The sequence below is a fragment of the Gorilla gorilla genome, chromosome 12 (assembly GCF_029281585.2).
Source record: "Gorilla gorilla gorilla isolate KB3781 chromosome 12, NHGRI_mGorGor1-v2.1_pri, whole genome shotgun sequence".
NCBI lineage: Eukaryota > Metazoa > Chordata > Mammalia > Primates > Hominidae > Gorilla > Gorilla gorilla.
Window position 1 is genome coordinate 65,817,672 of NC_073236.2, and position 20,530 is coordinate 65,838,201.

General features: G+C 43.4%; 1 protein-coding gene across 5 annotated transcripts in view; it reads right to left on the bottom strand.

Moving 5' to 3' along the window:
* Positions 1-3,788: 3,788 nt before the first annotated feature.
* Positions 3,789-20,530, bottom strand: part of DGUOK (deoxyguanosine kinase) — a 32,162-nt gene continuing 15,420 nt past the window's right edge. For 3 of the 5 annotated variants that reach the window (XM_004029443.4, XM_055378097.2, XM_055378098.2), the window contains 5 exons: positions 15,832-16,019; positions 12,004-12,151; positions 5,504-5,619; positions 4,505-4,604; positions 3,789-4,040 (listed from right to left, as the gene is read on the bottom strand). In XM_004029443.4, coding sequence (XP_004029492.2) covers positions 4,014-4,040; positions 4,505-4,604; positions 5,504-5,619; positions 12,004-12,151; positions 15,832-16,019 — 579 coding nt within the window. In that variant the 3' untranslated portion in view covers positions 3,789-4,013. Of the gene's footprint in view, positions 4,041-4,504; positions 4,605-5,503; positions 5,620-12,003; positions 12,152-15,831; positions 16,020-19,468; positions 19,573-20,530 lie in introns of all 5 variants that reach the window. The other 2 variants (XM_031008097.2, XM_004029444.5) reach the window with 2 other exon arrangements.

Below are 20,530 nucleotides of genomic sequence, written 5' to 3' on the forward strand. Positions count from 1 at the left end.
GAAAAAGATGGCAGCCCAGGAGGCAGAAGGGGAGGCATCAAATGTAGGGGAGCCAGGAGAGACCCATGAAGGAGAAAGTGGTTCGGAAAATGTAAACTGCTATTTAAGTGAGGGCTGAAGAAGGTTAAATAGTATTAAAATTTTAAAGTGCATGTTATTTCGTTGCATCACTTCCTCTGTGATTCTGGTATTTGCATATAACAAACAATCTCTTTTACTTGAAATTATCACCTTCTGAGAGTTTGAGAACTTTCACAACCTTGATCCTTGTTATAAACCCATCAAGGTAATATTCAGGTTCCAGAACAGCAGGTTTTACCACATCGTAAGCCAGAAAGAAATGCAGCTATTTCTTATGTGTTAATCCAAATTTTTTGACGCTGGGAGTTGGCCTAAACCAAGAATAACAGCCATCCAGACTGGCCTGACAGTGTAGAGTAGGGACCGTTTTAGTGTGACCTCCACTCTCTAGCGTCCACTTTAAAAACCCACGGTGCCCAAGGTTTCAGCCTGCCTTCCTGCGGTCCTAATCTGCACTTACAGGCTCCACCCAGACCTACTTGTCCCTCCCCCACAATTTAAGATTCAAAATTACTGCTGCTCATTAATATGTTTACTCTCTACAGATGATCTCAGCTACAAATTTGGAAAATGACAAATATCACCTAGGTTACACTGTTGATGGCCCGCACTATCCTAGAGGATATTTACTTTTTTTTTTTTTTGAGACAGAATCTCACTCTGTCACCCAGGCTAGAGGGCAGTGGTGCAATCTCGGCTCACTGCAGCCTCTGCCTCCCAGTTCAAGCAATTCTGCCTCAGCCTCCCGAGTAGCTGGGACTATAGGCCTGCACTACCATGCTCAGCTAATTTCTGACTTTTAGTAGAGATGGGGTTTCACCTTGTTGGCCAGGCTGGTCTCGAACTCCTGACTTCAAGTTATCCGCCCGCCTCGGCCTCCCTAGGTGCTGGGATTACAGGCTTGAGCCACTGTGCCCAGCCAACGTTTACTTTCTAAAAGGCAATATTTACCAATAGAGATGCTGAATTTGTAGACTTTCAGGCTTTAAAACTAGGTGAAGAGTGTAGTGGCTTACACCTGTAATCCTAGCACTTTGGAAGGCTGAGGCAGGAGAATCACTTGACACCAGAAGTTGGAGACCAGCCTGGGCAACATAGTGAGACAGTCTCTACTAAAAATAAAATAATTAGTGGGTGTGGTGGTGTGCACCTATAGTCTCAACTACTCAGGAGGCTGAAGTAGGAGGATGGCTTGAGCCCAGGAGTTCAAGGCCGCAGTGAGCTGTGACTGCACCACTGCACTCCAGCCTGGGCAACACAGTGAGACTGTTGTGGGGGAAGAAAGGAACGAAGTACTGATACATGCTACCACTTGGATGAACCTTGAAAACATTATGCTCAGTTAAAAAAAAAAGTTACAGGAGACAACATATTATGATTCTATTAATATGAAATTGCAGGAATAGGCAAATCTACAGAGACAGAAGTAGACTGGTTGTTGCCTAGGGCTGAGAGTTGGCGGCAGGGGAACTTGGGGGAGATGGGGTATGGGCTTTCTTTTTGGGGTGATGAAAAGGTTCTGGAATTGTGGTATTGGTTATACAGCCCCATGACTACTATTACTAAAAACTATTGAATTGTATACTTTATTTTTTATTTTTATTTATTTATTTATTGAGATGGAGTTTTGCTCTTGTTGCCCAGGCTGGAGTGCAGTGGTGTGATCTTGGCTCACTGCAACCTCTGCCTCCTGGGTTCAAGCGATCCTCCTGCTCTGCCTCCTGAGTAGCTGGGATTACAGGCACACACCACCACACCCGGCTAATTTTTTGTATTTTTAGTGGAGACGGGGTTTCACCACGTTGGCCAGGCTGGTCTCAAACTCCTGACCTCAGTTGATCCACCTGCCTCGGCCTCCCAAAATGCTGGGAACAGGCGTGAGCCACCACGCCTGGCCTGTACACTTTATTTTTAAGAGATAGAGTCTCGCTCTGTCACCTACAAGTGCAGTGGCAGGATCATAGCTCACTGCAGCCTCCTGGGTTCAAGCGATCCTCCCACCTGAGCCTCCCAAGTAGCTAGGACTACAGGCTCACTCCACCACACCTGGCTTATTTTTTTTATTTTTACTTTTTTGGAGAGCTGGCCTCTCGTTATGTTACCTAGGCTGGTCTCAAACTCCTGGCCTCAAGCAATTCTCTTACTTTGGCCTCTCAAATCTCTGGGATTACAGGTGTGAGCCACTGTGCGTGGCCTGAATCATACAGTTTAAATGAGTGAATTGTATAGTATGTGAATTATGTATCAATAAAGCTATTAAAATGTTTTAAATAAGTAGGATAAGGAAATTGCCATACTTTTATATTAAAACATTACTTTTTTTTTTTTGAGACAGAGTTTTGTTCTAGTCGCCCAGGCTGGAGTGCAGTGGTGTGATCTCAGCTCACTGCAACCTCCGCCTCCTGGGTTCAAGTGATTCTCCTGCCTCAGCCTCTCAAGTAGCTGGGATTACAGGCATGCACCACCACGCCTGGATAAATTTTGTATTTTTGGTAGAGATGGGGTTTTGCCATGTTGCCCAGACTGGTCTTGAACTGCTGACCTCAGGTGATCCACCTGCCTTGGTCTCCCAAAGTGCTGGCATTACAGGTGTAAGCCACCTTGCCTGGCTTATGTATTTGTTAGAAACCAATCTCATATTCATTTCCCCAAAGCATAAAGGACAGAAACAGATTTCTGTCTTCTGGGGCACTCTTACGTCCCCAGATCATTCATCTTCCTGTGTACCTGCAGAACCGTCAAGGGTTCAGTGCAGATCTGCTCCTGTGAATCTTGGACCTGCAGGCTTCTGGCAATGGAGCACTTCAATCCTATAAGAGCCATGTATTTTTCTTCCCTTAACAATACATTCTATTTGAAGGGTAAAGAGCACAACAAAAAATTCTTTTTTTTTTTTGTTTTCCTGCACAGAGAGATCCACTCCATTAACGTTATCTGAAAGTCATTAGGTAAGGTATTTAGACAAAGATAGAGTGCCAGGCTGGCCAATCTTAAATGTCAGGTGCTTAACTTTTGGGTTCTTGCTGTTTTCTACCTTTCTTTCTTTTGGCCAGGTTCTTTAGCTCTAGGACAAGGGTTTAAGTTCCCCACACCTGTCCCCTATATCAAGAGTGGCAGATGGGAAGAGATAAAGAAGCTTCCTGGAGTTCATGCTCCATTTCCTGCTCTGGGGGGCTCACATTTAAGATCCCACCCACTCTTGAGCCACTTTATTTCCTTTCTTCATGCATGGCAGGTAGGGCTTGGGTTAGAGTTCTGGGAGCAATTTGAAAATTGCTAGTTGATATGGTTAGGCTTTGTGTCCCCAACCAAATCTCATCTTGACTTGTAATCCCCAGGTGTCAAGGGAGAGACTTGGTGGGAGGTGACTGTATCACCGGGACAGTTTCCCCCATGCTGTTCTCATGGCAGTGAGCTCTCACAAGATCTAATGGTTTTATAAGGCAGGTTTCCCTGCTCTTTCTTGCACTCGCTCATTCACCTGCCACCATGTAAGATGTGCCTGTTTCCCCCTGCCATGATTGTAAGTTTCCTGAGGCCTCCCCCACCATGCGAAACTGTGAATCAATTAAACTTCTTTCCTTTAGAAATTACCCAGCCTCAGGTAGTATCTTTATAGCAGTGTGAAAACGGACTAATACACTAGTCTAGAGGTGAATTTAGAGCAAGCACCAAGAGATACATGCTGAAATAAATGAGCAACTGAATTAGAAAAATAAGCATAACTTAAGTAAACTTTATTTTCAAAATGCTTCAGATACAAAAGAAAACAATGGCAAAGTCTAACAATAATTAACAAACCAGCTCTTGAGCGGCAGAGTGCTCCAGGGATGAGATGGGCTGGGGATGGAAAGGTGGTTGGGAGACACAACATTTTTCTAGCTTCAGAAAGTCAGGGAGCCCAGATCACAGCCTGAACATCATGGTATTGGTTACAGATTCTTTACAAAGGTGTTTACCTGTGGGAAGGAGAAAATCAGAAGTTTAATTTCACATTTTTAACAGAATTTTCAATGGTCCACCCCCAATGCATATGCAGCCAAGCCCACGAGGTTTTTGTGAGGAAAGGAAAATAGGCATGGAGAAGAAATGTGGGCAGCCTAGGGTCATATAGCATCAAGTGGCAAAGCTGGGAATAGAATCCAGTAGTCTCATTTCCCTAGTTTTAGGATGCCTTAGAGAAGAAAGTCAGCTGGCAAGCACATGTTACAAGTCAATTATTTAACAATTATTAGTCCAGCATACTTTAGAGAATTGGGATTATATTTGTAATCTGCACAAGATTCCATAGGCCTTGGAGTGTGAAATGCAATGTGAGATGCAAACCACAAGACCCATGATATTGAACTTTGAAGCAAAGGCCAGAAAGATAAAAGTACAACAAAGGAAACCACCAGAAAACAGGAGTTAAAGTCCTTCCCACCTCTCTTATGAGGTCTTCTTGTTTGGTTACTTCCTCAGAAAAATCATCATTGACATCCAACACCAGCACTGGAATGTTCATCAGAGCCTCAAAGTGGAGCCTGTAAGAAGCGTGAACGTTTGGGGGACAGAAAAAAAGAAAAGTAACTTGAGTCAAGTTTCACATACTCGCCAAGTCTTACTCAGAGAACAGATCTAAATTCAACATGACTTTTCAAAGAAACTGCATGTAAACTGCATTTAAAAAAACAATTCAATAAAGTTGGCCGGAAACAGAAAGGTTGAGGTTTCTCTTCATTCTTGAGAGTGATACTAACAGTCAGAGCACCAAACATTTTAAGTGGACAACAAACAAAGCCTAAAGGGAGGACAGGCAGAAACCAGGAATGCCAACTTAGTAATACTGACAATTTCTCTAACATTTTCAGCCCTTCATGCTGAGCCAACTATCACCATCAATCACAATGTTCAGTCTAGGGAAATGTTAAGAAACAAAGAAAAAGCTGGAGAAATAGAATCTAATAAAAAGGCCCTTGGAATGTAAAGATTATATTCAATATTAAACTTCTTCTGGGCATCTCACTCTGTCACCCAGGCTGGAGTACAGTGGTGCGATCTCGGCTCACCGCAACCTTTGCCTCCCAGGTTCAAGCGATTCTCCTGCCCCAGCCTCCCGAGTAGCTGGGATTACAGGCGCCTGACACCACACCTGGCTAATTTTTGTATTTTTAGTAGAGACAGGGTTTCACCATGTTGGCCAGGCTGGTCTTGAACTCCTGACCTCAGGTGACTGCCTCAGCCTCCCAAAGTGCTGGGATTACAGGTGTGAGCCACGGCGTCCAGCAATATTAAACTTCTGAGTTGGAAAATGCTTGACATTTCCAACCATTTCCAGTATATTCTGAACCTTCCTACAGGGGGCTGCATGCTGAACTTGTTTTTAACAACTGGCTGTTGGGAGCCAGGTCTCTGTCTCTGATACATTCTTTTCTCCACTTACTTCGTTGTCTTGTGAATAAGCCAGGCTTCGTGTTGGCCATGCAGCTGCTCTAGATAGGCCAGCTCAATTCCTTTCTCCTCCTCCCTGGCCCTCTGGTACAGTCTCTTCAAACAAACCTAAAAGACAGTCCCCAAGCCCTGATGAGCTCTTTGCTGTTTTGGCTGCTACAATGCAGTATTCGGGGGCTCTGAGGCCCACCCATAATGTCTATCTTGGGCATTACAAGCCATGCCTTTGCTTCTGCTGTCTTGTTTTCTTATGCAATCAGAGGATCTACACCATTCTTTTCCCATCTCCACCTTAAACCTGCTCTTCCTCTGAAGTATCCTAAGTTGGTTAATGGTGAACATCATCCATCCAGTCATCTAAGCCATGGACCTGGAATATTCCTTGTTTTTCCTTCTCCCTACTATATCTGGGAAGTCACTCAATTCTCTTTCATCTCTCTAGAATGTTCTCTCCTTGCCTCTCCTCTCACCTCTGCCCTTGTCGGGTCCTCTTTACTTCTTACCTGGATTATGGCAAGAGCCTTCTGGTTCTGCCTCCTGGAGGCAGGGAAGTATATGGACAGAGTACAGGCCTTAAGGTCAGAAAGTCCAGGAGTAAATTCCTGCCTTCAAAAGGTACTAGCAGTGCAATCCTTGTGGGCTTCTATTTCCTCATTGTCTACCCATCCACAGGTCACTGAGGTAAGTTGTATTGAGCTCCTGGCAAAAGCTGTTCCCTCCTTCCAGTTTGTCCCCTTCACTCCACCCGTCTGTAGTACGGCAATATAATGACATGACTTTCCTTGCTGAAAATACTTCACAGGCTCTTTACCGCCTACAGCCATAGCCCCAGGGTTCAAAGCAGTATGTATGAATAGCATTGCATTTATAAAATATTAGGTAATTTGAAATATCTCTTTCATGTCATACCAAACACTCGGGAATAGAATGTAAAATTTGCACAGGTCAAAGATAAAACAAAGAAGTGGAAAAACAAGTGAGGCTTGAGGCTAACTCTCCTCCCCCGCTGCTTTGCAGAGTGTACATAATTCTATTCCGCATTCATCTGGTAGTGAAGTTTGATGCACACTGGCTCAGAAAATGACATCTTCTTTACCTGTCACACAAAGCTACCCCTCCTACTTCTCAACTGCCTTAGCTCTTCCCCTGGACTCACTGCTTTAGCCAGATTTGACCTCTTTCCTGGGGAACAGGCCAGGCTCTTTCACACCTCAAAATTTTTGCTCCAAATGTTTGTTTTGACTGAATTATCCTCAGTCCTCTCTCTGCTTGACAAACATTTCATTATTCAATATCATCTGTCCTGGAAGAATAGATGGATTAACCCACTGATTTAGGACTTCCCTCTTTTTTTTTGAGACAGAGTCTCGCTCTGTTGCCAGGCTGGAGTGCAATGGCACGATCTCAGCTCACTGCAACCTCTGCCTCCCAGGTTCAAGTGATTCTCTTGCCTCAGCCTCTCAAGTAGCTGGGACTACAGGCGGGAACCACCACGCCCAACTAATTTTTTGTATTTTTAGTAGAGATGGGGTTTCACCATGTCGGCCAGGATGGTCTCGATCTCTTGGCATCGTGATCTGCCCGCCTCGGCTTCTCGAAGTGCTGGGATTACAGGCGTGAGCCACCGTGCCCGGCCAGGACTTCCCTCTTTCAATAACTTACTTAAGAAATGAAAACTTAATTTCCAAATGTAGTACACAATAATCCCAAAGACTTGGGAGTCTTTGCTGTTTCCCTCTTACCTTTTCTCTAAGGAAATAAAATTATAGAAACAAATTTTATTAATGATCAAAAGGTATATGCACTTGCAATTATATACTGCCAGACTGCCTCCTTAGAGGTTAACCAATTTATATTCCCACCAGAAAGGTAGCTTTAGGATTTCTAAGCATAGCAAAGCTATCTAATTTTCCTTTCTGAGAAAAAAAATGTTGTCTGATTTGTGAAAATACATTTTTTTAAAATGTGGCTTTATGTTTCCAAGTACACACACACAGGCAGAACAATTCTTTTTAGGAAAGCTATTCATAATTATTCATTCACTGCTTGCAGACAAACATTGACACTAACATTGATCTATTAAAATAAGCTAACATATTTCTATTTACTATTAATTTCCTTAACAGAGCAAATGGATTTCCCTGAGAAGTCTAAGTCTTAACTGGTGGCAGTATTGAGGGGGGGAAAAAAAAGAGGTCGAAGTAAACTCCTACGATGAGCATTTGGCATAACTCTTGCTTTACTGATATGGCTATAACAAATTCTATTGAAAAAAATCCCGTGCAAACAGTGCTTTAATCTGGCCCCTCTTCATCTCAGTCCTCATGAGGAAGACACACCTGAATGTGAACAGGAAAGACAGTGTAGCTACAAGTGGCGAGGGAGAGACCCTTTACTGGTCTTCTTAACCTGTCCCCCCCAGGAAGAAGAACTGCTGCTCTGCTTGCTTGGAGTCAGAAACAGAAAATGGAAAGTGACTGCTAGTGGGTCTTTTCACTATGCCTCTCAAGCCCAAACCCAGGTGCCATTTGTCCCATGCACCTCCTGCATGCTGTCCCCATGCTGTGCCAGTCCCAGGTAGGGCCTGGCTTTTTGATGTACACTGATCAGCTGCACTCTCTTGATTCCATGGGGCTGGGTAGGAACACTGAGGCCTAGGTATTTCTCTTTTGAGTTTTAAAATTGTTAGCTTGCTTGTGTTTTTAAAAAAATTTTTAGAGATGGGGTCTCCCTATGTTGACCATGCTCGTCTTGAGCTCCTGGCCTCAAGCAATCCTCCCATCTCAGCCTCCCAAAGTGCTGGGATTACAGGCGTGAGTCACTGTGCCCGGCCTGACTTGCTTTTTTTTTAAAAAAAAAATTTATTTATTCATTTATTTGAGACAGGGTCTTGCTTTGTGGCCTAGGCTGAAATGCAGTGGTGTAATCCTGACTCACTGCAGTCTCAATCTCCCAGGCTCAAGTGATATCCCACCTCAGCCTGCTGAGTAGCTGGGAATACAGACACACCACCATGCTTGGCTTATTTTTAAATTTTTTGTAGAGGGCAGGGGGCTCTCACTATTTTGCCCAGGTGGGTCTTAAACTCCTGGGCTTAAGCAGTCCTCCCACCTTGGTCTCCCAAAGTGCTGGCATTGCAGGCGTGAGCCACTGCACCCGCCTGGTCCAGTCTGGCCTGGCTTGCTGGCTTTTAAGAAGTTAGGGGGCCAGACGCGGTGGCTCATGCCTGTAATCCCAGCACTTTGGGAGGCCGAGGCGGGCGGATCACGTCAGGAGATCGAGACCATCCTGGCTAACATGGTGAAACCCCATCTCTACTAAAAACACACAAAAAAATTAGCTGGGCATGGTGGCGGGTGCCTGTAGTCCCAGCTACTCTGGAGGCTGAGGCAGGAGAATGCTGTGAACCCGGGAGGCGGAGCTTGCAGTGAGCAGAGATCGCGCCACTCCAGCCTGAGCAACAGAGCAAGACTCTGTCTCAAAAAAAAAAAAAAAAAAAAAGTTAGGGAAGAATAGGTAGAAAGGAGCAGAAGGACCTACGAAGTCCATCTGACATGCTCGAAACTCAGTATTTACGAGGGCTCTGAACTGGAAGATTGGGCACTTGCACAGCTTTTTACATAGTGACATGTCAACTTCTATTCTGCTCTTCCCTTGGGCACAGTTACCTCTGAATTTCACAGAAGAGGTCAAGTGTGACTTCAGGGAAGAAACGTGGGCATTCCTGCATCTCTGGAACTAATGCCATCAAAACAGCATTAAAATCCCCATCTAATCTCAAAATGAATAAGCTATTTTTCTTTTCTGCCATTAAGTTGTAATAATCCTTCAACTCTTCTCATTCTACTCCAGCTGAAATATTTCAATTAGCCTCTCCAAAAGGGCGGATCTGCCCCCAAGTGACGACGACGACGACGATGATGATGATGATCATCATCATCATCACCATCATCACCATTTGCTATGGTTTGAGTGTATCCCCCCAAAATTCATGTGTTGGAAATTTGGTCCTTAGTGTGGTAGTGCTGAGAGGTGGGGCCTTTAAGAGGTGATTAGGTTGTTAAGACAGATTAATGCCACTCTCTTGGGACTGGGTTAATTCTCGCCGGAATGAGTTCTCACTCTCGTGGGATTGGACCAGTTGCCATGAGAACAGGATGTTATAAAGCAAGGCTGCTCCTCCTATCTTGCCCCTTTTGCACATGCCTGCTCCCTTCCACCTCATCATAAGATGAGGCGGCAGGAGGTCCTCAATGGAAGTTAAGGCTGCCCAATTTGGACTTCCCAGTCTCCATAACTGTGAGCCAAAATAAGCCTCTTTGTAAATTAACCAGTTTCAGGTATTCTGTTATAAGGTCATTCAGAGTGCGCAAAGAAGAAAAGCAATTAAGACTTTCTTGTTCTCCTTGCTGGGTCCAACTTCCACTCCCCAGAAACAAGAGCCTCTTCAGCTGGCCCAAGTAGCCCCATTTTACTCCCAGGAATGAGTCAGCCCACTTCCTCTCTCACTCCTCCCCAATGCTGGCTTCATGGCACTGAGCTGAATGTGCTGAAGTTCTGTTCTCTTGGAAAAGGTTAAGTCAGCATTCTCACTTCTCCTAATGCTCAGCTCGTCCTGAGAACCTCCTGCTTCTTTCAGTCCAGCCATCCCAAGACTCCCATAGGAAACCTGTCACCTCTTCAAATTCCAACCAGGATCTTTACTCAATCCAACCTCACAGCACTCTCACTCCTCTTTGGCCCAGGCCACAAGCCTTCCTGGGGCTCAGGACTTCTCTCCCAAGTTGAACCCTACACTTTGACACTTCAAACTGTCCTCTTTGAGAGGGGACTCCTCTCCCCACAATCGCTGACACTAATCTCTACCCCTAAAGTATAATCCCCTTCTTCTATTCTGGCTCTCAGGCAATGAAGACTATTGAAAGAAGTCACATAAACATGACCCACCTTGTCAACTTGCAATCAATGCACCTAACTTTAGTGTGGTTCTTTCCATGGAAGATTATTAGCCCTCTGGCCTCACTGAATCTTTAGTTCAGTTTTATTTTATTTTAGAAACAAGTTCTCACGCTGTCACCTGGGCTGGAGTATAGTGGCACGATCACAGCTCACTGTAGCCTCGAGCTCCTGGACTTAGGTGATCCTCCTGTCTCACCTTCCCAACAGCTAAAACCACAGGCACACATAACCACACTCAGCTAATTTTTAAACTTTTTTGTAGAGATGGAGTCGCACTGTATCGCCTAGGCTGGTCTTGAACTCCTGGCCTCAAGTGATCCTCCCACGCCAGCCTCCCAAAGTGCTGGGATTGTAGGCATGAGCCACTGCACCGGCCCAGTTTCATTTTAAACTTTAACCCTTATTTATTTCTGTAGAATCTCTTATTCCCTCCTATGATCTAGCTTTTGCCTCAAAATGTCCAGAAACTCTCAACACAAAGATCCCCAATATCTGGTCCCAGTCACATTCAAGGGCCTTTTTTCCTGGTTGCCACCTTCTTAAGGCAAGACCCTTCCTTCCAGTCCTCTCCTCGTTGGCTGGTGTGAGGCTCTGTGATGGGAGCTCTCCCACTCATCCTCTGGTTCTGCTCAGTCTGTTCTCGGCTCCTTTCTGCCCACAAGTCTCAGTTCCATCTCTAAAAAGCATAGCCTCTAGCTTGGAGACAGCTTTCCTTCCTTCTAACAGTATGTGGTATATCTGGCATTTGACTATATATTGGATGTATATCTCACAAGCTGAGAGCAGTACATCTCTAAAAAAAAAAAAAACTCACCTTGACTCAGAATCCCACTCCAGAAGAGCCCTTAGAGATCATCTAGATTGAGCCAGTGGATTTTACAGGCAAGGATCTCTCCAGTGGAAAGATCTCCAGGGGCTGCCCAAGGTCACTACCAGTCAGCAGAAGCCACAGCTCACTTCTGTCTCCAGAGACTCTGGTGCTCCTGCCATGACATCATCCTACTGCATGTAGGATGGCACCAGCCAGAGAGTCACAGAATAGAACTACTATAGTCCATCCTGCCTTCCCAATGGCATCACAGTTCAAAAAAGGGCTATAAATTAGGGCAGTATCATGATGAGGTGAGAAAATTCTCCTCTTCCTCCTCACATCTTACTAAGGAAACCACTGAGACTACACACTCTGATGACCCAGTCAGAGTAAAGGAGGAGCTGAGGCAAGTGGCTACAGGTCAGAGTGTCCCACCTGCAAACCCTAAGCGTCATCATAAAGATGACACTCAATTTGCTCTGTTGTTCCTACATCAACAGCGATCCTTTTATGCATAGTCAACGGCTTTAGCACTCTGCTACACGAAACCAGTGGGGAACAGGGTGCTCAACGCTGGGACAGGAGGGTGTCCCCCACTGCTCTCTGTGCTGCAGGTAATGTCTACGCTCTAATCTCTCCAACCAGAAAATCAGGGGCTTGGAGAATGTCACTTCTTAGGTTTCATATGGCCCTAAAGTCTAAGGTTGTAGGTTCAGTGTTACCTGGGGAGAAGCCTGGAGGTAGATGAAGCCATGTAATGTGATCCGGCTGGCAAACTCCCACAGGAGAAAAGAATGCCAGTCCTGATAGATATGCCACTCGATGTCACTGAGGGAACCATTTTCAAAAAGATTCTTTGCAAAGATATACCTGGTTGGAAGTGGGATGGGAATGGGGAGGGCAGGAGAATGGGAAATGGAATGAAAGGCACGAGAGAGAGAGAGAAGCAGAAAAATCAATAACCAACTTGTTCCATGTCTGTTCAAACCACTTAACCTTTCTAGCTCCTCATCAATCCTTAAGAAATCTGAATTCTTAACCCATATCTCCCTCCCTGCTCAGTACTAAGATGGGAAATAGGATCTAGACTTTGGAGGCTGAAATCACACCTTTCCAGATGGATTGATTCACTGGAAGAAAAGAGACAGAAGATAGTATCATTGGTCCCTAACAATTTTCTCTGCTAGAAACCAGTCAGAACATACAGCAAATATATGTAAACTTGAACTTTTGAGATTTCCTTATTATTATTATAGCAAGGCCCAAAACAAATAAACAAGTGAATCCAGTATAAATCCACCCACTAAATTTCATACAAGGACTGAGGGCTTCTAAGTCTCCAGGCTACTGAGCCATCCTTTTGTTTAGTTGAGACATGCAGAAGAAATAGTATTTATGTGGTGTCCTCTATGGAGCAGAAAATGCATTTCCTACTAATTTCAGTATTACTAAGAAAGCAGACTCTCCTGGAAAGTGCATTATGAGCTCCTGCTTGCTTGCTTCCTCTGCTGCTGAGTTTCTAGTTCAGATAAAAGAAAGCTAAAGCTAAAAATCAAACCAGCTTTGCCCCCTGCTTATTTCTACAACCAAAAGAGCATCTGGTAAACAGGAAATCAGAGCTAAACATAAACCATGGCTTCAGACAAACCAGGGGTCAATCCTGCTTTCAAACCTCAGGCATTTTAATACAAAACACAATTTGCATCCTAAGCAAGGGACTCCAGTTTTCAAGGCAATGCTCAGCAACTGGCCATTTTGGAGAAAATAAAATTCAGAACCCTTGTGTATGATGGCTCAGGAAAGTACAGACTGCAAGGCTGTGAGTGTCACCACTGAGAGAATACCTTCCAGAATAACATTCCAGGGTCTGATACTGGCTGAAACATTCACTAGCTATGTAACCTCAGGCAAGTCACCTAAATCCTCTCAGCCGGTTATGATGATGTCTTGTAATAATCCTCACAAAGTGCTTAGAAGAGTGACTGGCACATAGTCTTCTAGATATCTTAGTTATTATTATAACTGCTTTTTGTTAGGCTATGAAGAAGCTAACTTAGAAACTCCAGAAGTAAACTTTCCCAGTCTCGAATGGTTTAGCCATAGTCTAGTTGATGAGAACAAATAAAAGGGTAACATTTTAAACCCAAAATGTTTTTGAGTTCTTTACAGATAACTAGAAGATGAAATTAAGATCCTATAAAGTGGCCACGCACTGTGGCTCACACCTGTAATCCCAGCACTTTTGGAGGCCGAGGCGGACGGATCACCTGAGGCCAGGAGTTTGAGACCAGCCTGGCCAACATGGTGAAACCCCGTTTCTACTAAAAACACAAAAATTAGCCAGGCATGATGGCGTGTCCCTGTAATCCCAGCTACTCAGGAGACTGAGGCACAAGAATTGCTTGAACCCAGGAGGCGGAGGTTGCAGTGAGCCAAGATTACACCACTGCACTCCAGCCTGGGCGAAAGAGCGAGACTCTGTCTTAAAACAAAAAAGGATCTTATAAAGAGAAATTAAAGATTTGCTAATAAGCCCTATGAAAGGGGTTCTTGGCTTTCTTGAGAAAGAGCACTTCCTTTATTTCTTCAAAGCTTGTGGTGGTGATGGGGTGAGGGGCTGAAGGGTGTGGTGCTGAGTGGGAGGGAAGTACTGCAGACTGAATGCAAGGGCTGCAGGACAGAGCAGGGCATAAGGATCTAAGAGTCAGGGCCTCTGCTCTAAAACCATATGCTAATGTTTCCTTTAACTCAAACAGAAAAGACTAAGATTTCTTCCTCCCTATAATCAACTCTCCCAGATAACCTGTGTTCCTCCTTTGGAACAAATATCACACACATGAGCATGTGTTCAGTCCCTGTTAGGCAGGGACTGGGTCTGCCTTATTCACTGCTGCAGCCCCAGGGCCAGCCTTGGTGCTTCAACACAGGAGGCATCCAATAAATCTGTGCAAGTGAACAAAGTCTAAATTACCCTCGGGATTAGAACTTGTGATTAGTTTTCCTTTCTGTCTCGAAAATGCCCTCACTGAAGATAGTTCCTGGAATGTTGTATGCCCATAGTGTAATCAATTATTACCTCTTCCTTTACAAGCAAAGGTTAAGATCCATGCAGCTTCTTAATGCATTTCTAATTAACAAAGTGTTTCTACTTCTCTATTTTCCTCTGAGGGTCTCACACACCTACTTCATGAAGGGGCTAGAAATAAAGACTGACTATGTTTCCAAACAACCCATGTGGTTATATGTAATTCAACTTCTGAGTCCGAGAGGCATGGCTTGGGAGAGAAGAGAGGAAAACAGGCAGGTGGGATATCCAACAGCTGAAAAAGAAGTAAAACCTATAGCCCAGCCATTTGTAATTCACATATTTAGCTTTTATAAAAAGTAGGCTCTCTCGGGGTACATAAACAAGGAACGGATAGCCTATAGGGTTTGTTTTACATATCTTACATGATTTTAGGGTAAAGTCAGAAAAATCACTTGTCATTTACAAATGTATCCTTATTTATTTTCTTCTAGGAGGCTTTCCGGAAGCACTAAGAAATAGAACTAGTTTGTCTAATTTGGAATTAAAACAGTAACCAACTGAGTGTCTTCAGCAGTGACAATGAAAATGTACCACTTCCCATTTTGATAATTCAAAGAGCCTTAAAAAAGATCGTTTTGCTTGAAAGCACCATTTCACACTGACACTGGTCATTCACAGGCTTCAGATAAGAAAAACTCCAGCAGTGTCCAGATCAAGCCATCCTGACTTTGTCTCTAGGCGGCTTAACCTCAAGTCACAGCCTGGTCTCTGCAGCAGAGCCAGGCATTCCGGAGCCTGCACGGCCTAGCTCTTCTGGAGCAGATGGGCTCACTTCCCAGGGTGCTGCTAGCTTGCATTCAAAGTGACTTCACATCTCACTCCCTCAGGTGGTCAGGATGATGCCCATCCCTGATCTGACACAGGCACTGATGTCCACTAGACTCTGGCCAGCAAAAAGCCCTCTCACAGAAGAAGGGGTCAAAAAGGGCTAAATCTGAGACAGAAGCCAGTTTCTCAGATGTGCTATTTCTGCCTAAGCATCCTTTCTTGAAGAATAAAAAAAAAAAAGGCTGAAAATATCTCTTATATCATTTTTAGGAACACAAATTTTAATTTCATCTGCTTTTTTCTTAAAGGGGATAACCAACCACTGAATCATTTGATTTCTTAGAATATACACTGCTACTTAAGTGTCTATTCTGTGCCTTTTAGCATGTGATGGTTACATTAGGTGGCTACCAGCTTGCTCCATGCCAGAAAATAAGGAAACATAAGGTAGTCAGTAGCAATGTAAGAAATTCAAAGCATTCAGTTGATGAAAAACCCAATTTCCTTTCTTGACATAGATGACAATCTGGTAGAAGTACAACTCTGGACAAATCTGTATAGTGTTGTCTTTAAAAAAGAAGACAATTTTTCAAAGTATAATCATCAGTGACCATAGCAGTGCAGGATCTGTGCAAGATCAAACAGGCAGCACTGAGCATGGGGCTTGTGACTGGTGGAGGGCTTGGCATTTTACCTGTCACTGTACACAGACCTCTCAAAGATCTGTACTGGCTTCCTGGCCTGTAAGAGTTTCTCAGGGAAGGGCTCCAGCTGTACTTTCAGGCGGCTCAAAAAGGAAAATGTCTGGAATGTGTAGGACCATCGTGCTGGCTCCCGGTACATCATATCCAGCAAGTTTCCAAGACTTTGGGCAGTGCAGGCCTAGAGGGAGATGAAAAAAAGAAGAAAATTTCCTAGAAAGCATTATTTACTCCATGGGGTACACCCCTCCACACGCACCCCTCCCTCCCCAAACACGTTTAATAAACAATGAAAGAAGAAATTACAAAAGTTTCCTTCCACCAAAAAGGTAGAATCAGATCCCCAGCTTAGTCAAAATTTCATAATCAGGGATGAGATTTTCCTACCTATTAAATAAGACTCTCTAAAGGGAGATGACATGCCACTTCAATATAACAAAAGCAGAGGAAGAACCATATATAGAATTAACACGATCACTGATTGAGGGATTTGTGAAGTCTGTCTGGGGAGGAGTTAACAGTCAACAACCATCTAAAATTTAACTCTGAATCAAATCTTTCCACTATAACACTATGTTGCCTCTCTTTTGAGCTTCCATCTGTAGTTATTTGTTTATAAAATGTCAAGGCAAACCAGAAAGCAACTGCTTATTTGAAAATCCATCCAATCAACCACCAAATAGAATTTTATCTTTCATATAAGGAGTACAATTTGTTTGTTAAAACAAAACCCTACTTAATTCTGGAGACTTTATGAAACATAATTAAAACGTTCCACTTATTCGGCATGTGCAAGTGGGCACAAGTGTGGGATGTTCAGCAGCCCCAGATTCTTTTTTTTTTTTTTTTGAGACAGAGTCTCACTCTGCCACCCAGGCTGGAGTGCAGTGGCACGATCTCAGCTCACTGCAACCTCCTGGCTCACTGCAACCTCCGCCCTCCTCCCCACCCCAGCCTAGTTCAAGTGATTCTCCTGCCTCAGCCTCCTGAGTGGCTGGGATCACAGGCACCCGCCACCACGACAAGCTAATTTTTGTATTTTTAGTAGAGACAGGGTTTCACCATGTTGGCCAGGCTGGTCTCGAACTCCTGTCCTCCCAAAGTGCTGGAATTACAGGCGTGAGCCACCACGCCCAGCCCCAGATTCTTTTCTGGATCTGCCGTTGACTCAACGATGCAGAAGTGAATTTTGTACAAAAGCACTTTGGATCTGTATTTTTTATTCAATCACCATTCACTGAAGGCCTGTGTGGATGAGGCGCTACATGGGCAGGGTACTGTAAGGGTATAGAAAAAGGAATTAACATTTATTTTAACCTTTACTGTGGTATGTTACCTCAATTAATCTTCAAAACAGCTTCATGAGGTAGGTACTATTGTAATGCCCATTTTCCAGAGGGGAAAATCCACTCAGAGGTTAAGTAACTTACTTGTGCAAGGTTTCATGGCGAGTAAATGTTGAAGGGACTCAAACCTGGCTTCCTCTAACCTCATCATTCCAACACCCTCCATCTAAAGGTGAACAAGACAGTTCCTGAACTCAAAGAGCTCACAGTGCAAAAAGGAAGAGGGTGATGAGGATGTACGAAGCTGGAATGTAAGGCAGAACATGTGATGAAGGGACGATTACTGATGGTGGAAGGAATCTCAGGGAGTTTCTGAAAGAAAGTGGCATTAAGCTGGGAAGTAATTGATGAGTAGAATTCTCACAGATGGAAATGGAGATTAAGAAGATTGTACTTCAGGTAGAGACAACAGGACAGAAGGAGAAAAAAGATTAAACAACAGTAAGAAGTCCAATTTGGCAAAATAGCACTATTAGATTCCAAAGAAGGGTCTTAGCCCTTTGAAAGGCTTCAGCAGAAACAACACATATAGAGCAGAGTGGACCAGAAAAACATTTAACTCAGAGGTATTTTCGGGATTTCCCTCCTTCTGACCCCCCAAGCCCACACATACCAGCCTCACACATGGCCCCTGACTAAGAGCTGGAGGTAGAAGTAGGAGGACAAATTTGTGTCTCCTATAGTCTCTGTGGTGTCACTAGAGATGGTAGGGAGCAGCCCTGGGCCTGTCGCACAATTCACATACTGTATGTGGAGCGGAGTGCTGTGCTGGCAGATGCAGTAGGTTGACTGGTGGGTTCTATTGCACCAGTGGGCTTTGGGCTATCAAAGAGAGACTCTTCTGGAACCAAAAATGTAAAAGAAGCCAACACAATTTCTGAAAGAACCCATCTCAGCTACAGAACAAATGCAAACATCCTTCCAAAAATATAAGCAAACAGACGAACAATAATTGGACACAAAAACACTCAGCAATTCAAAAGGAGAGGACTAGGCTCTGTGCTCAGACAGGGCTGTTGTCAGAAACAGGAGAAAACAAAAGATACGGCCTTGCTGATAAAACAAGAATAAGCTATCATAAAAAAGGAACAATAAGAAAATAACTTTCTTAGAGGTGAAAAATGCAATTGCCCAAGTAAAACACCCAATGAAGATAATGAAGATGGTAACTAGCAGACTGTATAATGCAGTAAACCTAATTAGTGAATTAGAAGATCCTTACAGAGTATCAGTTTAAGGGCTAGGTATGGGGGCTCACACCTATAACCCAAGCACTTTGGGAGGCCAAGGCAGGAGGATTGCTTGAGGCCAAGAGTTCAAGACCAACTTGGGCAACATAGTGAGACTCTGTCTCCACAAAAAAATTTAAAAGTTACCTGGGCATAGTGGTGCATGCCTGTAGTCCCAGCTACTCTGGTGGCTGAGGTGGGAGGATTTGCTTGAACCCAGGAGTTCAGTGCTACAGTGAGCTATACACTTGATCTTAGCCAAAAGGCTGAGAAGCAATGCTGCAGTGAGCTATAATAGGGCCACTGCATTCCAGCCTGGGTGACAGAGTGAGACTCTTTAAAGAAAAAGAAAAGAGTATCAGCTTAAGAAATTCTCCCTAGGGGCTGGACATGGTGGCTCATGCCTGTAATCCCGGCACTTTGGGAGGCCAAAGTGGGTGAATCGCCTGAGGTCAGGAATTCGAGACCAGTCTGGCCAACATGGTGAAAGCCTGTCTCTACTAAAAATACAAAATTAGCCGGGCATGGTGGTATGCCTGTAATCCCAGCTACTTGGGAGGCTGAGGCAGGAGAATCGCTTGAACCTGGGAGGCGGAGGTTACAATGAGCTGAGATCGTGCCATTGCACTCCGGCCTGGGCAACAGGAGCAAAACTCCATCTTAAAAAAAAAAAAAAAACACCTGAATAACTGAGGCAGAAAACAGTTGTCCAATAACGATTCCCCTCAAACAGTACTGAATCCATATAATCTTAAAGATGATTTCTATCATACCTTCAAGGAATAGATCATTTCTATGCTAGAAAAGATGCAAAATTTCTCCATTTATTTTCATAACATTGATGGTAAAACCTGTCACAAACTACACATGGGCCAGGCATCACAGCTCACATCTGTGATCCCAACACCTTGGGAGTCCAAGGTGGAAGGGTCGCTTGAGCCCAGGAGTTCGAGACCAGCCTGGGCAGCAAAGTAAGACCCTATCTCTACAAAAAAAAAAAAAAATTTTTTTTAAGTAGATGGGGACAGTGGTATGCACCTATAGTCCCAACTCACCAAGAGACTGAGGTGGGAAGATACCTGAGTCCAGGACTTCAAGGCTGCAGTGAGCTATGATCATGCCACTGCACTCCAGCCTGGGTGACAGAGGAAGACCCTGCCTAAAAAGAACCCAAAAGTCAAAACAAACAAAAATCACCATACACACAAATAATAATACCAACCAACTGTATAAATAAATATACATGCAAAATTCCAAACAACACATTACCAAATTAATGGAATAGTACATCATGACCAAAAAAAAGTTCATTCTAGAAATGTGAGGATGGTACCATTATTAAATCTATGACTAATACTAAGAGATTAAAAAGAAAAACCCCTTGTTTATCTCACTAGATGCTAAAGTGGTTTTTGATGGAAATTCAACATTTGATCATGATAAAAACAGTTACTATTCTAGTAACAAAAGGGTACGTGTACCACACGGTCTACTGAAATGAATAATAAACATTAAACTTAACACTGATATATTAGAGGCAGTTTCATTAATGACAGAACAAGATAAGGAAACTACCCTCACTGCTATTAGTTTATATTGCTCTGGAAGTTCTACCCAATGAAAGAAAACAAGAAAATAGAAATGTGGCACAGATATTAGAAAACTCTTTCAAATGATTACTATTTAGAGACAACTATTATTTTCCAAAACGTCAAGCAAATAAAAAATAATATGAGAAATTAAATCATATAAGATAAATATAACAATCAACTGTTTTCCATTAAAAGAGCAATAACCAGTTTCAGAAAATGATGTGGAAAAAAGATCCCAGTCACAATAAAAACAAAATATATATTCTGCTCAGGAATAAACAAGAATACTACTGGATAAGTAGATAACCATTTGTGAAAAAATTAAAGTCTTATAACTTGTAAAGCCACATAAAACATAAAACCATAAAAGCAACAAAAAGAAATAGATTATTTTTATACTCCTGGGCTACAATTTTAACATCAAAGGTGCTAACTATGAGGAAAAAGGACAGGTTAGACTACATAAAAACTGAAATGTATTATATTGTAAAAATCTATTATATACCAAGATAAAAGAAAAATGAC